The sequence below is a fragment of the Scomber scombrus genome, chromosome 1 (assembly GCF_963691925.1).
Source record: "Scomber scombrus chromosome 1, fScoSco1.1, whole genome shotgun sequence".
Lineage (NCBI taxonomy): Eukaryota > Metazoa > Chordata > Actinopteri > Scombriformes > Scombridae > Scomber > Scomber scombrus.
In genome coordinates this window covers 31,769,416-31,789,589 of record NC_084970.1, presented here as the reverse complement: position 1 = coordinate 31,789,589, position 20,174 = coordinate 31,769,416, and the positions used below count along the sequence as shown (strand labels likewise).

Below are 20,174 nucleotides of genomic sequence, written 5' to 3'. Positions count from 1 at the left end.
TGAACGTCATCCCCCTTCCCGAACACAAAACGAGGTCAGAGGCAGTTCAAGGGCAATGGGAGAGTTTGTTTGCATTCCCGGGCTGCTTCGATGCTGCTTAAGCGGTCAGACGGTCGGTGTTTGTGAGTCCCGGAGGCACGTAACCTCTTAGTCCTCCTCTGAAGGGCAATACGTCATCTGATGCAAGGGGGGAACAGGGTTAGTGTGGGGAAGGGGTGAGGGGTATGGGTGTGCACAGTAGTGAACGAGAGCACAAGCTCCTCCGCCAAGAATAGCTGTCATCAAAAAAAAAACCCCAAGGCAGGAGGAGGGGGAGGCAGGGTGCTGACACCCTACACCTGTGTAGAACTGAGTGGATGGTTTGGGCAGCGGGGGATTTTGGGGGTGTGTGTGGGGGGGGGGGGGGGGGGGGGGGGGGGGTCATTACAGTAACTTGAGGGCAAGTGAGAGACTGGAATGGTGATGAGGGGTTAGGTTCTGATCTGGATCTGGATCTGGTTCCAAGTTGGTTCAAGTTTGTTGGGCTTAAAGTCTCAACATATCTTCAATCAATATATTTAATGGTCTATCTCTTTCTCACTGGCCAAGAGTACTTAACACAACATTCAGGTAGTAATTTAGCTAAAGAGCTGGGAACATTTTTAGAATGTATTGAGTATTTGTATGTCAATCTTTAAATTTTGAATTTCAGTTTTGGAGATATTGGAGTCAGATTTGATCAAATTCTATCAGCTGTAATGACTATCCAGACGCACAAGACACAAAAAACAGTCACACCCCTCTCTGGAAAGTCAGAAAAGCAAGACCAACAGACTAAACGCAACTAACTTTTAATCATCTTATCAGATGAGCGGCGGTAATAGAACCATATCGCCCACACAAATCTAAATTAGCAGTAAGTGTACTACCAGATATTTACAGCACCGCTCAGTTCAGTGACAGCAGAGCCCCTTAACAGTAAGAACAAAGCCTTCAGTGCGGAGCAATGCTTGTTGGACTCGGTCACATACAGTCTCCCAGGCCTCCCTCATAAATCAATGTTATCCAGCTAAAGGTGGGAAAAGGAAGAGTGCCAAAACTAAATCCAATTATAAAAACAGGCTGGCACCACTCAGCCTTATAACGGTGTCTACCTGAACCTCCCGCAGTGACAGCAGAGCGACGGCTTCCAACTTCATCTGCGGCAGCAGAGGACGAAACTGAGCACAGAAAGATGTGTATATGATTATTTGGCAGTGCATGTGTGTATTTGTGATAATCAAGCGGGTTAGTTGAGTGGTTCCCCGTTGGTGTGTGTATATATTTTTGTGGCAACCTGCCAGAGGCACATATCTAAGCAGAGCACTATGGGCGCCAGGCGCCAGCTGAACCTTTTTATTTCAGCCTGCTGCTACAACTGCATGGCAACTTGACTGCACCCTGGCACCTGTTTCGCATACATACACACAACCACAACATGAAAACACACACAGAGGGAAAATGCATGTACCGCAGCACACTGAAGAGACTTGCATTTAAGCTGCAACACCTGTCAGGGATTTATCATGAATGCATGTGTAAGAGTAAGCGGGGAGCACCTCTGATACCCTGAAGCCACAAGTCGTGACCTTTCCTTCACTGATCTAAAACTAAAACTCATCTCTCTCTTTGGGCAGCAGCGGTCACGTAAACAACTGAGCTTCAACCTGATCTACAACGAGCAGGCAAGCAGACCACACATTGACTAATCTGGTAAGAAAGCCCAGCCACTTCTGAGCCAACCATGACCCCAAACACTAATCTAAACACTGACATAAAACTAATGCTTCACCACTATGTGGGAGAGCAAGCGGAAGAGTTTTAAAAAAAAACCTTGAAATATGCTTTTACAGCCTCGTGTGCTATTCTCTTAAGCGAGCAAGAGCCTACACAGCATCCCTATTAATTGAGCAATTTCCGAAACGACAGTGTTTTATAAACGCTGCTCTAAAGTGCGTCCCTGCTGTCTGCCAAGGTTATGGTTATCAATCGAGATCTAAAGTAGGCTGCAGGGGGACATGCAGTCAAATGGACCACTGACTGACATTGTCGGGAGATATTTGCAGGTGTGCCTAACTGCTGATCTATGTGTAGCATATACACATGAGGGTGATGTGTAAATCAAGCTCTGCAGGGCAGTCAGTATATATGGTCCTTAGAACTTCAATTGAACCTTACAGAGGGCCACAGATCCCGGGTCGTCCTCTCCGGCAATTACCAATCAACCAGAGTAAACAGGCTGATAAAAAAAACACACACAAGGTCAAATCCTCAGATGGTGACATATTTCATTAGGCCCAGACCTCATTTGCACCTGGCAGTATCATGAATCTTTTATGCAAATAGTGTCTAGATCTGATGTTGCTTGATTGAATTTGCTGCGGGCATTCAAATACCTCTTCAATATGCTTTCTGAAATCTGACGGTCGCTCACCACACATAATTCACTTAGGTATTGCTTGCTTTGAATTAATGCATTTTCTGGCAACATTTGCCTCTTGTCCAATTTGCTATTCCTGGATGAATTCCTAAATTTGATTGTATATTCATCCATAAATGCATTTTGATTTGGATTATCAGACGTTCGATGGATTTTCACTACTTCACACCCAAGTTAATAAGCGCTATAAGCAACACATGACCGTCTCCAACTGGTAAGTGAGCTGTTCCTTTCTACTGTTGTAAGCAGGTTGGTCCTCATGGAAATTATGCTGCGTATGAATGAAACTGAAACCATCAGACTACCACGGATAGTGAAAGGGTGAAAATGAACGATTTGGACACTGACCAGAGTCTTTCAATAGCCCGGTCCAACCCTCCGTCCCCCAGCATGCTGCTACAGGCTATAGGGCTGGGTCCAGGCCTGGCTCTGATTTAACGGTGCCCCAGATTTCCTCTCCCTCCCAGGCTAACACCTGGACAGGATCTGTAAGCAGCACCAGTCTGCCAGGCCTGGACAAAAACATCCCTGCCTGCTCTATCCCCAATTGCCTCATAATGTAGGAGCAAGGAACACACTCAGCATCTGTCACCAATGCAAAGCTATGAGAGAACCTTCGGGCTGCCCGATGCACAAGATTTCTGTCTTTGTCCAATCTGAGCATGAGGGGAAAACAGCATGAATACTTTTTTTTCTCCCTCCTGTGAAACAACAAGTAAATTGTTGTTGCTGCCAGGGTGAAGAGTTTGAAATGTCCCAGACTTCGAGAAGTTTGACTTCAACTCAGGTCAAACCTCTGCTACCAAGCTTTGCCTGCTCTCCTTTAATCACAGACAAAAACACAGACATACTGGATGGATTAGCTTTAGGAAAACCACAGAGTCCCCAGCCCTCTGCCGACTGGCTGACGATGCAGGGGGTCTATCCTCCGTTCTCAAAAGAAGAAAAAAAAAAGAAAAAAACTCCCCATATGAGCTTGTGGTGTTACTGCCATGTGTGACGATAGAAAGTGGACACTCAAGGCCAAGGGTTCCCTCTTAAACGTGATTAATACGCAAAAATCTCAAAAGAAGTGGAACAAGCCTTTGAGAGAAACCATTTTGGGCCCTGACAGTGATTTGGAGCAAGCTCCTAAAAAAATATGGGCTAAATGAGAATGAGGACGATGGACTTTGCCCAACATAGATGGATTTGTCTCTTGATGGCCGATACAATAGCTTAAGTAGGCGCTTCTCAGAATAGAAGCCCCATAGATCAACCACCTAGCAACAAAAGTGGAAAATCATGCTGACCCAATTAGCGCCGACTCTCAGCAGAGTACTGTCGAGGCCCGCTTCACTTCACTTCAGTCCAGGCAGATGGTTCCCCTGGTTCTGGTAGAGTCTTCTTGTTGTTGTTATTATCTTCTTCTACTTTTGCCTTGAGGCATAAAAGACTAATTCTGGCCCCTGAGAGTGGCTACTACATTTACCCTCAGGCAAAGTCACTGTAACACTGTTTCCACTCATTATTTATCCTCTTTTCCTTTCCCTTCCCTTTTCCTTCCTTCCAGCGGCTCTACTGCTTCCTGATCATTTTTAAAGACTTTCGAAAAATCCCCTCACTAATATGCTGGTATTCAACTCTCTCAAATATATTCAAAAGTGTAAGGCACCAGAAGATAACATACTCTTTGTTCTGAATAATGTTATCCTTCATTTTTTAATTAAGATTTGTTTTCTGGGTTTATTTTCCAAAGGCTAGGTACTGTTTAGCATCTAACATAAAGTCTTTGTACACATTTCTTGAGCACAAAGCACAGCATTATAGTTACAACACACAAAGACAATCATAATGGCAGATACCCAAGATTAGTATCAACCCAAAATCGAATCAATTAATCCTGCGACCAAGAGTTATCTGTGCAACGAACAGGAAATATAGTGTGTCTTTGAGCAGACTGAAAGTTCACAAAACTCCCGGTCTTGCAAACATTACTTTATGTTTACACTGGCATTGGAAATTGACCTTGGTTGCAATCACAGTCCTGCATTTAAGACCATTTGTGCATGTGATGATGACAGGGAAGTCCAAGGTAAATCAGACATCTGAGTTCAAACTCGCAAATAAACAACACCAAACAATACGGCCATTGTTTGTAACAGAATTCCAGCGCTGCGAGACTGATGTGGTTGTCTGGCAAAGAGAGAGGACAGATACATTTCGCTCTTAGTGCAGCAAGCACAAGGATTCTCACAGAATCCTGATTTAGCATATAAAATGTCACACCAAATTTTCCCCCCGTCTTAGCGATGTCTTCAAAGCATAAATGTTGTCAAGCCGCTCAAAAAGAAGTATTCAATTTAATATGTTATGAAATGAAAAGAAGCTTGTTAAATCTTCACATTTGAGGAGTGATTGATTGCTGCAGCCCTAGTCTGGTCATTGATTCCTAAATTATTCTTTCATCTTTATTTATATTCCTTTTACTTTCATGTCTCAATTTAATGCACAGGAATAAAATCACAACATTGTCTACTCTGCTTATAATAAACTCTGGCCGTAAAACAATCGAGGCCCCTTTTATGGCACCAGCTCTCGATCACGGCACCGTTAACAGTCGACTCAGCCAGCCATGGGCCCTTATCAGGCTCTGCTGAGCTCTGTTCTATTCTGAAGGTGCTGTTATGAAACACTGAGTGGGAGTTGTAGTATTATACATAGCTGCCTGTGTAGGCCAACTCTTTAATCAGTCACTGTAATTGCCGGGATGGACTTTGAACCACAGACATATTTGTCTCCGCTTTTCATCCGTGGCTAAATAACTGAGGGGAGGGAGGAGAGCAGCGAGTGCTAGAGGCCTGGTCGTGTACTGCTCCTGCCCCGGCCCCGCGGGCAGCCATGCATGGAGGAGCGACGGAGGGGTCACAAACAGAAGAAAAGAGTTTTGGCTAAGGGTGGGACGCAGAAGGAGAAGGAGAGGAGAGGAATAGAGGGGGTGGAGTGGCTCAGAAAGAGGGAAGAAGGGAGAGTGGAGGCAGTGAACGGAGGGGACATGATGGTACACAAGTCCCCGGTGGCAGATTGAGTGCTTTGAGGAGCCCAAACAAGGCTCTCCTCTGAATACTAAGACCTTTCATAGAGGCGACACTGCTACAGAGACGCAACTCCAAAGCCTCCTCCTTTGAGGCCCCTGCGATATATGGGGCTTTCAACTGCTTGTGCAAGAGAAGGTCTAATTGGAAGTCGAGGCGATACAAGGAGGGGGTTAGGGAGGCGGGAGCAGAGTAGCTAAGGAGAAGAAGAGAGGCAAGGAGGGGTGCTTGATTTAAGAGACCATTGTTTTAACAAGTACATTCTGCCTCCCCCTCCTTTCTCCTCATGGCCTACCCTTCAGATGCCCACACTCCACAGAGTCAAAAGGCGGCGTTTAGCCCCTGTGAACGGCGAGGGGCTGGGCTTGTTTTGACACTTTGTCCTCCTTGGCTTCTGTGAAAAGGCCCCGCTTCTATGGGCCACTCGAGTTCATTAGGGAGTGCAGTGCTTTCAGTCGCGTCCCCATTCCAGCTCCAGGCATAAATGGGGCCTCCAAAGCCCTTCACTGTTTGTTTAATAAAGACCCTCAACCACCTCGACAACTAGCACCTCAATTTCCCTCATCACGGGCCTGGTTGAGTTAGTGCCTTGAAGGGTGAGGGTCCATTGAAAGAAAACGGTGACGTAGAAGAACAAAAGAGTAAAGGGGGAAAGAATGTAAAGAAGAAGCATAAGCCAGCAGACTTATGGTGGAGAATGAAGATGTGGGAGAAACATGTTATTCCCCTCAAGGAAGAATTAACACAGGTACAGTGCTTTAACTACGTTAATAACTAACTGTGAGGCAACTGCTCTCTCTCAGGTCAAGCATTGTGTGTGTGTGTGTGTGTGTGTGTGTGTGTGTGTGTGTGTGTGTGTGTGTGTGTGTGTGTGTGTGTGTGTGTGTGTGTGTGTGTGTGTGTGTGTGTGTGTGTGTGTGTGTCCAGAGTCGGGTTTCAGCTCTCACACTTTCAGGTGACATCACTGCGTGTCTGTATCAAGTGGACAAAAGTGAGAGATGTCACTCTAGAAGGGCAAAGGCACTCCGAGATTATACGAGGCCCGAGGAAGTCTCAGCTGCCGCGGAGTCTACATGAGCTACACTGCCGAGATAACTCCTGTGAGAAAGTACATGTCGCCTGATTGTACGCCTCAGTTTTCCACTGTCTAACATTTAGTTACCTATAGCGGTTGAATGATTTAACAACTTCCATTTAATTCAATATGTGACATGGCCTCAGTCACCTCTGCTGCTATAACACATGAACTTTGAGCCACTATGGAAATCAGTTCTGTTAACTTTCAGTGTCGAGCTTTAATTACATGCATATTGTATTGAGTCTGTGTTGCATTGTGCGGGTGCAGCACTGAAAAGATCGACTGGCATAAATCAATGGATGACTGTTTTGTTGAGTATATTTCTGCAAATGTTATTTTTTTATTTTTCTTTTTTCTATGTAATTTGTTCTTTGTTGTTGTTCCTTTGTTGTTTTTGTTCCTTTTCTCCTTGGTCTACACTTGTCTATCTTATTTATTATTAGCTTGTCTATCAACTGTGAAGCATTTGAACTACATTAACCTGCATGAAAGGTGCCGTATAAATCAAATTTGATTGATAGACTCATTGAAATATGTAATGTATATGTTGCTTTATGACAGATCAAACCCAAACCAAAAGCTGTCCTCTATCCTCTTTTGCATGTTGCACCTTCATTGCCAAACACTCCACAAACACTACAGCCTTTGGAAGCCGGCGTAACATTAAAGCAGATTTCTGTGAATGTGTCTGAGATTTCTGCGGACGTGTTTTTAATTCCAGGGGCGCTGCGGCGTGCCTTCGACTGGCTTCAATGGTTAAAAGGACATCAGATACATAGCAGGTGCTTCCATGCATTCGTAGCGTCTCTGAGAGGTGTGGGAGGGGAAAAGCGACACTGATACACCACATGTTCATACTGTAAGCACTGTGATTGAAAAGTCACCCAACTCTGCTCAGCTGTTTTCCTACAGAGCTAAATGATACACCGACCTCCACTTAAAGGGAGTTCTGGTTGACGGCGCTGGACACTGCTGAACTCTTCGCAGTCCTTGGCCATTAACAGCTATTCGCATTTCTTTTCTTACTGGTTTAGCGATCAGTGTGATTGAGTTTCAGAAATACGGTTCTTTATTATGCTTGAAGTATGAAAGAAAAGTTAATAAGCTCCATTTAAATCTTTCCATTTCTCTGTGGCTTTATTTTATTCTAAGAGTGAAAGATCTCAATATGAAGATGAAGCTCATTGTTTTGTTTTTGGATCGATTTTACCAACAAAGGAGTGGAATTGTTCACAATAGACAGAGTCTTCTGTTAAGTACTGTATATTTCAGAATATGTATATAATAACAAAATATACAGAGTAAACAAAGTTATTAAAACATTAAACTTGCAGAGTATTTGCAATAAAACTGCAAATCGCATCCACACAATCCAATTTATCTGTTATTTTAATATTTTAAGCCTCTGGTTGGTGTACACTGAAGATAATGACTTACTATAGAGTTCACTGTAGATACAGCAGGGCTTTAAACAATATCCACTTTAATATTTTCTCAAGTCATGTGCCCATACGTACATTTAAAGGCTAACTGGTGACTGTACTTGTTGTTCCTGTCCATTCTGGGTCATGAAGAGATCTCTCCTTAATGTGATTACAATGTCAGAGTGATGGGGGCCAAAATTCAGTCTTCAATTAGTGGGAAAAAGCATGCATTTTAAAGTTCAGCTGAAGCTAATGTGAGGCTTCAGCAGTGTGACTTAGTCAAATCAACTGGGTGACTTCCAAAGTTGATGTGTTTTTGGTACAATATTTCCTCTTTCTGCTACAATCCATTCACCACAGCTCAGCAAGGAAACACTGTCCAGGAAAACAAAAAAAGGGAATTATACAACAAGAAGACACTTTGGAAGATATTCATTTGAAATAACTAGGTCAGACAGATGAAGACACATGTAAGCTTCATCCATCACGTGTATATCAGAATCACGTGACTGCATCTCGCCACAAGTGCAACACTTAAAACAGCCAACAGTTATTTCGATATGGGCACGATTGTGTTGTTTTAAAGTAAAACTTGAAAAATGTTGAACTTTAAGCTGCACTACAAACTACATGTCCATTAAGTTTCTCACAGTGTGAACTCGCAGACAGGATTTGTCGACTTGTTACAGGATTTAACACTCACCACAGTGCGTTGGTGAAAATGTGTGCTGAGGTAAGTGTGTGTGGGGTCTCAGTCAAATCATATCACACTCTAATCTTATCTGCAGCTTGAGATGGAAGCTGTGAATGTGTGTGTGTGTGTTCCTGAACATATGCCTGAGCGGGTTGTGTGTGTGTGTGCATGCTGGCATGTTGAGGGAAATGAGCCTTTATTCAGGCACCTTTTGGAGGTGATCGCTGAGACAGCTGCAGGCCCCCATCTGCAAGACCCCCACCGATGAACAGAGAGAGAAAGAGAGCCGGCAGGACAGTTTAAAGATGGTGACCACTTTAAAGACTTTACGGTGCTGAGCAGGAGGGAGGGGCAGAGATATAATCAGGAAAACAGAAAAGAAGGGGGAAAAAAAACCCTGTCAGAGAAAAAAGGCAGCTATGTGGCAAAAACCTAAAAAAATATCTGGAAAACATCTAGCAAAAGGACACAAATTAAATGGTCGTGTAGCACTGAGCTGAGACTTTCCTCTGCTAAACTGAGTATCAAATACTCACCTCCTGTAGGCTTAAAAGGTGGCTCGGAAAAGGTTACTCCAGCAGCTTGGATTCGCATCAGTTAATGGATTCCAACAGTGACCCAGAGTCACGGCCAAAAAGCAATCGTCATAAAATATGCTACTCGCTTGTTATGCCATTACCTCCCATTACCTCCTCGTAATGCAGAAGCTCCACCTAAAGTAAGCATATTTTTGCAATTTTCAGGTAAAACAGCAATTGTTTAGAAGTCGGGAGTGGTCTGATGAACTTTTTTTGGATGTTTTGATACTTTTTTTTTGTGTGCCATGATTATAACTGGCTCGGAGCAGAGCTTTTCAGAGCAACTTTTGAAGCTTACAGTCAATGAATTTAATACTCAAAACACAGATTTTCAAAGCCAAAATACTAATGGGAAGGAAGCAAGGGTGTGTGTTTGTTTTCTGTAACCGCAGTTTGTGAAACGAAGAAGAAGAAGAGTCTCGCTCTAGCACCAATTAACAGTACAGACAGAAAGAGAGTCTCCCTATGTCCATGAGGCTGCATAGAGGACTCGCTGTTAGTGTGAGCTGCCATTCAATGTAGTAGAAAACATGTATGCACATGCACACACACACACACACACACACACACACTTAGTCCATGACCTCGGTGTAGTGAATGAGGCCATGTCCAGTTAGTAAAGAAGCTGTCTGTCTCTCTAGTTATTTATATCCTGAACTCTCAACCCATCTGTTTTCTGTCTACTGTCTGTATAGAGAGAAGAGGACAAAGGCATAAACAGTAAACTAGGCAAGCAAAAGAAGATTTTGGCAAATTTTGTTGTTTTTCTGGGGGATTTTTTAGGTTTGCGAAGAAACACAGCTTTGACAAGGATGAAGTTAATCACATTTTTCTTGCTGTCAGTAAATCCCATTAACAAAGACAAAAACCAGTATGTGCAAGTCCGTCTTTGAAAACTTTCCGACCTCTCTGCCCTGTCTGTGGCACTCTGCTGCCCATTTGTTCCTACAGGAGACGTAAATACATTTATAAAAAAGACTGGCTAAAACAGCTGGGCACTGCAATTTTTTTAAGAAAACATTACTCAAACAGGGCAACATTGTGCGCTGCTCGTGGAACTATTTTCAGACGCAGACTCTCGACATTATTGTAAATGAGGGCATGCCTTTATGATCTTCGAGATTAAATAAAGGTTGAATGAATGAAAAAGATTAGGACACATTTGGCCAGTATTTACGGCAGCAGGACTGTGAATGTGGGATTGAATCAGATTAAACCGCTGTGTCTGTGTCACTCTGCTAGTTGGATCAATTCATTGGTGGTCCTTGTATTTTTTTTATGGGATTTGTTGACGACGAGAAAAATGCCGAACATCACTGCGTTTCCCGTTTTTGAGAGTTTGCCGCTGCATTTACTCACAATCTTGACAAATCTAAAACATACGGTGAAAATCTTGATCAGCGATGTCAAGACGTCACAACTTCTGTTGTAAATCAACTTCATCTTCAAACAGATAAATGATTTATTGTTGTCTATTCAAAAATAAAACTTTCAACTGGCCATTCATTTCCATGACTGATTGGACGCCCCCTCCCAAAAAGTAACAATGGGATGACTGTCCTGCACTGAAAAATTGTTCAGATGTTTCTGTTCCGCAGCGACAAAAGTCATCTCCAAACCATATGTTTGTGTGTGTGGCCCACTGTGCAGTTTAACCCATTAGACACGCTGAAAATATGGCTGTACAAATTCCCCCGTCGCCCCTCTGTGAATACTGAAGCCATACAGACGCTGGCATCAGACAAATGTCTTCTTTTTAGTCTGAGAAGAAGATCCCGACAAGTCTTGGTTAGCGAGACAATACAGGAGAATAAGTGGCTTATTTTTAATGCGTGGCTGAAACCACAGTCAGGGACGTATAGGAGGACCTTGTAATGCAACAATCTGCCAAAGCCGCCATCATTTCACACTGATGTCTTCCTCCACAGTTGCCAGAATTACATTAACATCCTAGCAGATGCTTTTCCCCAAAGTCGAAGTGAGAGAAGAGTGAAGCCACTGAGGAATTAAGTTACTATGGATTTGTACAAGTGTGTGTCCTTCAAAATGTCTTTGTCCCTGCCCCCCCACACTCCCTCTCCTCCCATGGTTGTGCTCAGACAGCGAGTCTCCAGCCCTGCTTATCTTTCTGTCCTCTACAGCAGACCCCCGCTGAGACAGAGAACCAGAGTTTATTACAGCCTCCAACAATCTGCAACCCCCGAGGAACTCCGATTCATACTACATGGCCTAAAAAAAACCTACCGACGTCCCTTTCGATACCAAACCTCTACAGAGATGTGGCCTGAATTTCATGTCAGAAAAGATTTAAATGACAGCAGACAGTAACAATATCAGGGTAAGCTTGTTCTGCTTGTGACGTCATTTGGCAAACGTGTGCCCAATGCTGGATGGCTCTTGTGTTACCTTAGAAACGTAAAGTCAAAAAGTGACGGGAATTCGTCCAGGATACACAAACAGTTTTTGACTTTTCTTGTTCAAAGCACTTAAACAAGAAGTTAAACATATTCAGTCCACCTGAAACCACACATTTATTGTAATGCCGACATTAAGGTAGATCAGGTTGCTGAAGCTCCCAGCCACAGACGAGAGTGTATTTGATTTAGTTCATCTCACACACACAAACAACTGCTCCACCATTAGACACACAATTTAGGTTTTAGTCTTCCTAAGAACACTGTCATGTGGACAGGAGGAGCCAGGGATCACCTCAACCTTGCCGACCAGCCCTACCACCTAAACCCCCCATCACCAGTAAAAACTGCAGATAAGTAGCAACTTGTAGTGCCTACATGTAGGACTAGTTGATGAACTACTGTAGTAACCTGTAGGGCTGGGCGATATGAGCAGAATCAAACATAATATTTTTGACCAAATACCTCGATATCGATATTTTGAAAATATTGTAGGGATGACTACTGGTGCTTTTACAAAATATGTACATAATGAGATTTTTGATAAGTAATCATCAGTAATGTGGATATAATGATTAAGTGGATAAAGGCAGACAATAGAACAGTCTGTTAAGCTCAGAAAATTACATTTTTACTGTAATGCAGCCTTTTAAAGCAGGAAAAGACACTTATTCCATATCACCATATTACGATATTCAAAATGTAAGACAATATCAATTTATTGCCCAGCCCTTGTTACCTGGTGAGCTAAATCCTAACTCATAACACACTATGGAGTAAGTTTGGCAATTCTTCTGCAATTAAATGGATTTCACTGGACTGAATAGCTATTATAAATGCTGGTGTGACCTTAATCCAATAAAACCAGTACAACAGCCAGTGGATCATTTGTTACACCGCCGCTCGTTTCTTTCTGCATCGAGAGGGGCCGCCAATAGTTGACTTTGTTTGTTTGCTCGTGCGCTCTTCAAGCTGACATCTGTGACATATATTAACGCAGTGAACATAATTGAAACGGCCCTGTGGCATCATGTTCTGAAATCAGAAACGACCCCAAAGACGAGCGCCTGGGGGTCCCTCGCAGAGGAGGGCCGGCGTTGCATGAAGAGAATGAGAGAGAGAGACAGGTGATTTATAGGAAGGTGGGGGAACATGAGGAGAGACGTGGAGGAGGGGGGGATCTGAGGTCTGACATTTATCCATATGAGACTGTCTGATGGGGGAAGAGGGGGGGTCGAAGGGGAATCAAGTAATCATAGGTTACCTCCGCTGCTACCTTGGAGGTGCAATTCCATCCCTTCAGCAGAGACACACAAAGCACAGTGGGGGTATCGGGTGGCCCACTCTGCCCCCCCAGTGAAAGCAAAGGCCTGGCTGACACCAACCTAACCAGCTAGACCAGGGAGGGCACACACACACACACACACACGTATTCATTCATTCAAGCTACTAACACACAGCAGCTCACATCCATTAATGAAACCTCCACCCTCCTCCGGCCAGCCTGAAGAGGTTCAGCTTCGACACGAGAGTCACCGGAGCTGAAGGTGAGCACGCATGCCAAAACAATCAAACCCTGCCAGGAGTGAAGACAAAGGAGTCATCTTTCATAAGACCTAAGCCACGACCACATCCTCTAAAAACAACCTTTCCCTGTCGGAGAGTTTCGTCGCCTGCAGAGTGGAAACTGTACCAAAAACAACTTGTGGCGAGCAATAAATCTATCTGTAAGGTCTGACTTATACAGAAATATCAAGATTGCAACACCCATTAATACCAACACAATTACTCTGTGGACACTTAATCAAATGTGTTGTTGTAGCTATTTTGCAAGACAAAGTCATAAATTTACATGCTAATGCTTTGCCGGGTACACAAAAACCCCGCCTGCAGGCTGTGTGGAAAAGGCCACTAGTGAGAGAGTGTGTTGGTCCGGAGCGAGGAGGAGGGCGACGTCAGGGGGACTAATCGATCGCACGAGGAGATTCAGGCCAGCAGGGGAAGAGGGAACAGGAGCCCGGCTACAACCTGAAACACAGAGCAAGGGCCAAACCTCACCATCTCTACTACCCTCTCACCTCTCTCTCTGTTTTACAACTCCTTCTGTACCGCTCATTTTAGATCTTTGAGCTCCCTCTTTCAACAATTGTGGCTGATTTTGACTGACAGGCTGATAAAACTATGAAAAAGCACTCAGACTTTATCATTAGTTTTCAACACTGCATCACATTGCTTTCATTAATTACTGTGCAGCAAAGCTAAGATATGACCAATTTTCTCAGCTGAATCAGACAGATCCTGATATGACATGTACGGTTTGATATTTTGCCAATACATGGAACTGCCTCTGCTAGAAATATACTGAAAACTAATTTAAGCAATTTGTCAGGCAAAAAATGCACCTGCTGCTTTCAGCTTCTCAAATGCTGCTTTTCTATTTTTTTCTTGTTTTATTGTCATTATGAACTGAATACCTCTGGGGGGGGTTTTTTTGGGACAAAAGCAATTTGAAAATGTCGCCTCAGAATCTGGGAAAATGCAATGGACATTTGTTGCAGCCCACATCTTTTCCTTGTATTGGACTGTCATCATCCCCATCCTCCTTTTTCTTCTCCTCCTTCTTCTTTGTTTGGCTGCAGCAGCTAAAACCAACCGACTGCACTCGAGCGAGGAGATTTTGGACTGATGCCCAGCTGTCAGACTTGTAACAGCAGCACTCTCTCAGTTTTAAGTCCTGCTTCAGTTTTTGGTTTTTTTTGTAAGAGCGGGATCATCGTGTAAGTTAAATATTTCATTGCGCCCCCATTTAATTATGAATAATTGTCCGTCAATGTTGGTTTTAATGTGATTTGATATCTAATGTGCAGCGAGGCCTTCAGTGGAGCAAACAGTAAAGGTTGTGAGTCAACCTCAGAGAGTCCAATCAATACTTGATCAGTAAATGAAGAGGGTCCAGTGGGTGGAGGGGGAGGTAGGAGTGGGGGTGAGGGGGGAGGACTGTCCCAGAGCACATCATTAAACTGTATAACACACTCTCCAACACGCCATTAGTCCAACTCAGCCCATTACTACAAGGCCACTAGACTTAGCTGAGAAAGCATCTTGACCTCACATACACACACACACACACACACACGTTGGAGTCTCTCTCTCTCTCTCTCTAACACACACACACACACAACAGGCGGGGTAATAAATCGCAGCCCCCGGGTCATCTACTGTCAGCTGGGACCGGCGGCTGGCCTTTATAACACCATTTATTCTACACAGCTCACAAATTACAGCCTTTACACTTTATTCATCTTTATGAATCTATCATGTACTGTAAATCTCATAATACAAGAGGGCTTAAATGTCCGTGACCAATATATCACTTAGCAAGTATTTGTGGACGATGTGATTAAGGTTTTCCACTGGATTCCCTTTTTTTTTTGCTTTGAACGGTTTATTTTGTCAATTAATTAGAAATAAGATATATTTATCTAGGCTGGTTTGTTCATGTATCCTGGAGTTTCCCAACCACTGGATAGCTGTGGTACAAGACCCTGTCTTTAAGAGCCACTAGCCCTAAAATAATGTCATTAGTGCGAGTCTGACTGTCAGTGTCACATGAGGGTTTAACTGCTATTTCAGAGGCTTTTCCACCCTGACGAAAATAAAACTGTAAAGGGGGGGAAATGTTATATTTGGAATTCCTGGCATGAAATGTAAAGATTGTGAATTGTAAAAAGGAATGAAACACCATCTATCAGCCACCCCCCCAAAAAAAAGGCACTGGCCTTTCATAAGCAGTATCAGTTGATCTATATGTTGTAAACCACAATGGAAAATGCAAGTAAATCCATGTACAACACACGTCGACTTGTTTAAGACATGATACAAGCCCTGCAGACTTAATTGCTTTATGACCGAACAAGTCCATAATCAAGCGAGCACAACCCCAAGATAAGAAAGGGAGGCGGTTGAAAGCATTGATAAGTACATCAGAAAGCATGAAAGACTCAACAATAAATAGGATGAGGATCATCCACGGGGAGGGGGGAGAGAGGGGCTTTTGTTTTCAATTGGATATTGAATCTTATCTGGATGACATTTTGGTGACAGCCTCCTGGTGACATTTACGAGTCGTCACAATTACAGCAACCTTATTTTGAGATCTAACCAGCCAATTACAGATGTAATTTTTTGTTATCCTGTTGGATACATCTTTTCAAGTCATGTCAGAGGGCAGGCACCTGTGCATGTGTGTGTGTGTGTGTGTGTGTGTGTGTGTGTGTGTGTGTGTGTGTGTGTGTGTGTGTGTGTGTGTGTGTGTTTGTGTGTGTGTGTGTGTCAATGTGGGTTTGTGTGTGCATGTGTGTGTGTGTGTGTGTGTGTGTTAAGAAATAGCTCCAGTAGGGTCCTTGCATTCCAGCGGCTGTCCTAACATGTTGTAAATACAAGGTGTTAGAGAAAACATAGGAAGGGGGTGGTGGAAATCACTCAGACCCATTACAAGAGCTGCTGAGGGGGGGTAAAGGAAGGGCACAGGATGTAGGTTATCATAGATAAACAAGCCAGTTCACCTGCAATTAGAGCGGAGAACAGCGAGTCTGATTTTCTTTCTCTTTTCTTTTTTTTTTTAACTGAGTGGAAAATAAGGGCTGCATCCTCTGACAGTGCAGCCATGTGAGGACAAATCTGTTGTTTTAAATCAAGCAAATCAAAAGGTCCACTTCAAAGCAAATGTACACTATACGTCCTATCTGCGTATAATCCACTGAACAATTAATCTAAATTTGATCAAAATTGCAATATGGCCTACTGCAGTTTTCATATCACATAAGGTGCAATAAGTATTAAAGGCGAAATGTGTGTCCTTAAATATTATTGGTGTTGCAGAAGTCCTGACCTCCACATCATCTTCTACAGAATTAAGAAAACATCACACCATAATTAGTCCAATATGAGAATAAAGATGCAAAAAAAAAGGTAATTCCCTCAAAATCGCAAATCTTGTCATAATTGCAATATCAGTCAATATAATCGCAATCTGATATTTGTTCCAAAATCATTCAACCCTACCATTGATGCACAAGAAATCCATCCCATATTCACTTCATATCTCCTTCTTTGCCAGTGTAGGCTACTCTTATTGACACTGATATAAGATTCAGGGTTTTATTCCCCACATCAACCAGGACTGATGAGACTCTGCCTCAAAAGGGAGGATTAAAAGACAGGACATCAAAACACCTCTCATATAACACATACAGCCTTAAACCTGCATTTAACACTAAAAAACCTTCTGGCAACAACATTTCATATAACACATATAATCACAGAGCAATACACAACTCCATTTACTGTCTATCACTCACAGCACATACCTGGCATACAAGATAAGTCGGGTACATAGGGCAAAAAAAAGAGTGCAAAACCTGATAAGTGTCAAAAGTGAACATATAGATTAAAAAGCAACATTTTTTTATGCAATTTTAATCAGTAACAAGATGAGCTGCTGCAGAACTGAAAGCTCGGATCACTCACTTTAAGACTTACAAAAGCATGCTGTCAAGCAAGATTTTTTTCCCTTCGTTTCTATAACAAGACTAAACAATGAACACAAGGCATATTTCCCTATTTTACACTTTCTATTTTTAATCCACCTAAATGTACGCTTCCTGAATACAACGGAGGGGTCAAGTTTCGGCTTGCTGAGTTTAGATTTAGATGTATGAATTCACAGAGCTGATAAGGAGGGAATTTAAAAACCCAAAACACTGGCGGTGTAAAAAATACCTCCGTGCACCTTCTTTTTTGTCTTTTCCAAGCTTTCAAAAGCATGCAGTTTTCAACTCCACTTTGCAGCGTTGTTAAATAAGCTTTTTCTTACCTGGACTCTGGCTGAGCAGTAAAGTTATCAGGGCGCCCCACAGCACCGCGGCCAGCTGCATCTTGCACACCCGCTTTTCTCTCTCTCTTCACCGGGTTTCCCTTTCCCTTTTCCACCCCTTCTGTCCTTCTTCTTCTCCTTCTTCTGCTTCTTCTCCTCCTCACTTAAAATATCAATGGGCTTCTGCAACAAGAAGACGCTCCAGGTTTTTTTGTAGCTTTTTTCTTCACGCTAACCTCATACCCATGACTGACTTTTTGTAGCCCCCTTTTTTCTCTCTTCTCTCCCCCGACCTCCACCTCCTCCTCTCTTGTGTGTATGTGTGTGTGTGTGAGTGTGATAACGCGACAAAACCGGGATTAAAAAGTTAACTCAGAGAGGGGGAACAGCTCGGCTACGCTCTCCAACATGTTGTGCTCCAGTTCTCGACGCCGTAGTTACCAAAAGGAGCTGTGGGATGTACCAAATGCAAGCGAAGGGGGAGCTAGTTGAGCATATCGCGATACATTTCAGCCAATGCGAGCTTTAACAAACAAAAAAAGACAACCCATTATCACCATACTAGTTAATAAATATAAAATAAGTACACAATCTCCTCAAGGTGTTTGTTTTTCTAGTTTTATCTCTCCTCAACCCTCTCCGTGTCACCCTATCCCGCAACAAATTGACCGCTCCACAGTCTCTGCTCTCGTTGTGTCATTTCTTAAATTACAATGTCTTTGTAAAAAAAAAAAAAAGAGAGAGAGAGAAAGAGAGAGAGAAATTGGTGGTCAGAAAATCAAATGATTAATTCAGTCAGCACCTGGAGGCATGAATTAGCAGTTTATGCTTTTCCTCTCCTCTTTTATCTCATGGGGGGGGGAAACTTATTTTTCAGGATTCAATCTGCCTTGTTCTCTAATACAATGTGGACTAAAGAAGAAAGAAAGAGGAGAAGAAGGGGGGGGGGGGGGGGCGCATCTCACTTAAGTCAATGAAAGCAAATGACAGAGCAGTGTTTTTTTACATTGAAGGGTAATGACCATGAGATGAGGTTATTACACAGTCATTATTCAGTACCACAAATCTATGAAGCGTTACTGGAGGGACATTGTGGTTATATTGAAATGTAATTAAGTCCAAAAGATCACTTTGGACACATGTTTTTTTACCCAAGGGATGATAACTACTTATAGCACAAGTTTAGGTCATACGTGCAGTTGAGTCCAAAAGTTAAACTCATTACTATCTACTGTATGATACACAAGCAGTAAAATCCTAGTAATATTTTATTTATACAATCAGATATAAAAACCACCATTAAGCACATTAAAAGTCACTTTAAGTACACTGATTAACTCCAAAGACGCCACAAGCCATCTTCATTATATTATAGTTATAATAAATAAGAGGTTTAACTCAAAAATGTGTTTTTCTTCTTGTTCCCACAGTTGAATGTTTTTGCTTTACTGTGCAGATTGGCTAAGTGCAGAGTTGGGCACACGAGCATAGTTTGTTACATCACAACTAGTGTGGACCCTGTACCAGTCCAATATTTAATTTACGTGATGTGGAACATGTGTCCAACAATTAAACTTTTGCAGTGAAATATATTCGCATATTCATAGATTGTAAGATTTTCTGATGAAAGAGGATTGTGGATGTTATTTAAGGGTTTTAAGAGGACACTTTTTTTGTGGAAAGACTATTTCAGGCACAAATAATTATACAAATTGCAGTTTACATGCATCCTAAAAACATGTCTGGAGGGATCTTTAAAAATAAAGATAAAGTTGGGTAAAGTCTCTTTACTGTGCAGATTGGCTAAATCCAGAGTTGGGCACATGTGCATAGTTTGTTACATCACAACTAGTTTGGACACTGTATTGTGTTATTTAAGGGTTTTAAGAGGACACTTTTTGAGGACACAATTGCAGTTTATATGCATCCTAAAAACATGTCTGGAGGGATCTTTAAAAATAAAGATAAAGTTGGGTAAAGTCTCTTGTCTCACTAGTGAGGGTCACAGACACGTCACCTGACCCTTTAGAAATAGTTTAATGGCACCACAAGTGATACAATATACATTAAATCTCATAAAGTATCAGTTTTGTCGGATAGATATATAGATCAGTGTGTGATCTAGTGTTAACAGAAATAAAATCACACAGTTTCACTTCTGAGTAGGTGGTCCTAAAGTTTATGCATACAATAACAGATTTCTGGCAATGTGGAACCAGTGGTTACAGTGACAAACCGCTGTGTCAGTTGAACATGACATTCAGTTTTGTTTCTGAACTTATATTTGAGTTTAGAGAGTTTTGACAGAGAGCGATATAGCAACAAAAGGAGGAGAATAGCTGTGATGGAGGTGTTCAGGTGAACACAGACAGTGAGTGAAGCTTTAGTGCGTTATCATTGGTGAATGTGGCTTCAGTGTCAACACGAACGTCAGAGTCTTAAGAAGAAAAGTTTCCAACCAAACAAAAACAATAACCTTTGAAGGTTTGCTGTGTATATTTACATAACCAAAAATAGAGGAACATTTTATTATAGGACTGTTATAGTGTACTATTACAGCTGTATTATAATCATACTTC

At 42.4% G+C, this 20,174-nt stretch overlaps 1 protein-coding gene across 2 annotated transcripts in view; it reads right to left on the bottom strand.

Annotated features, from left to right (window-relative positions):
* Positions 1-17,883, bottom strand: part of lrp4 (low density lipoprotein receptor-related protein 4) — a 122,243-nt gene extending 104,360 nt beyond the window's left edge. Inside the window, exon 1 of one of the 2 annotated variants that reach the window (XM_062433959.1) lies at positions 17,596-17,883. In XM_062433959.1, the coding sequence (XP_062289943.1) occupies positions 17,596-17,656 (61 nt within the window). In that variant the 5' untranslated portion in view covers positions 17,657-17,883. The remainder of the gene's footprint in view (positions 1-17,595) is intronic. The other variant, XM_062434655.1, reaches the window with a different exon arrangement.
* Between the last annotated feature and the right edge of the window lie 2,291 nt (positions 17,884-20,174).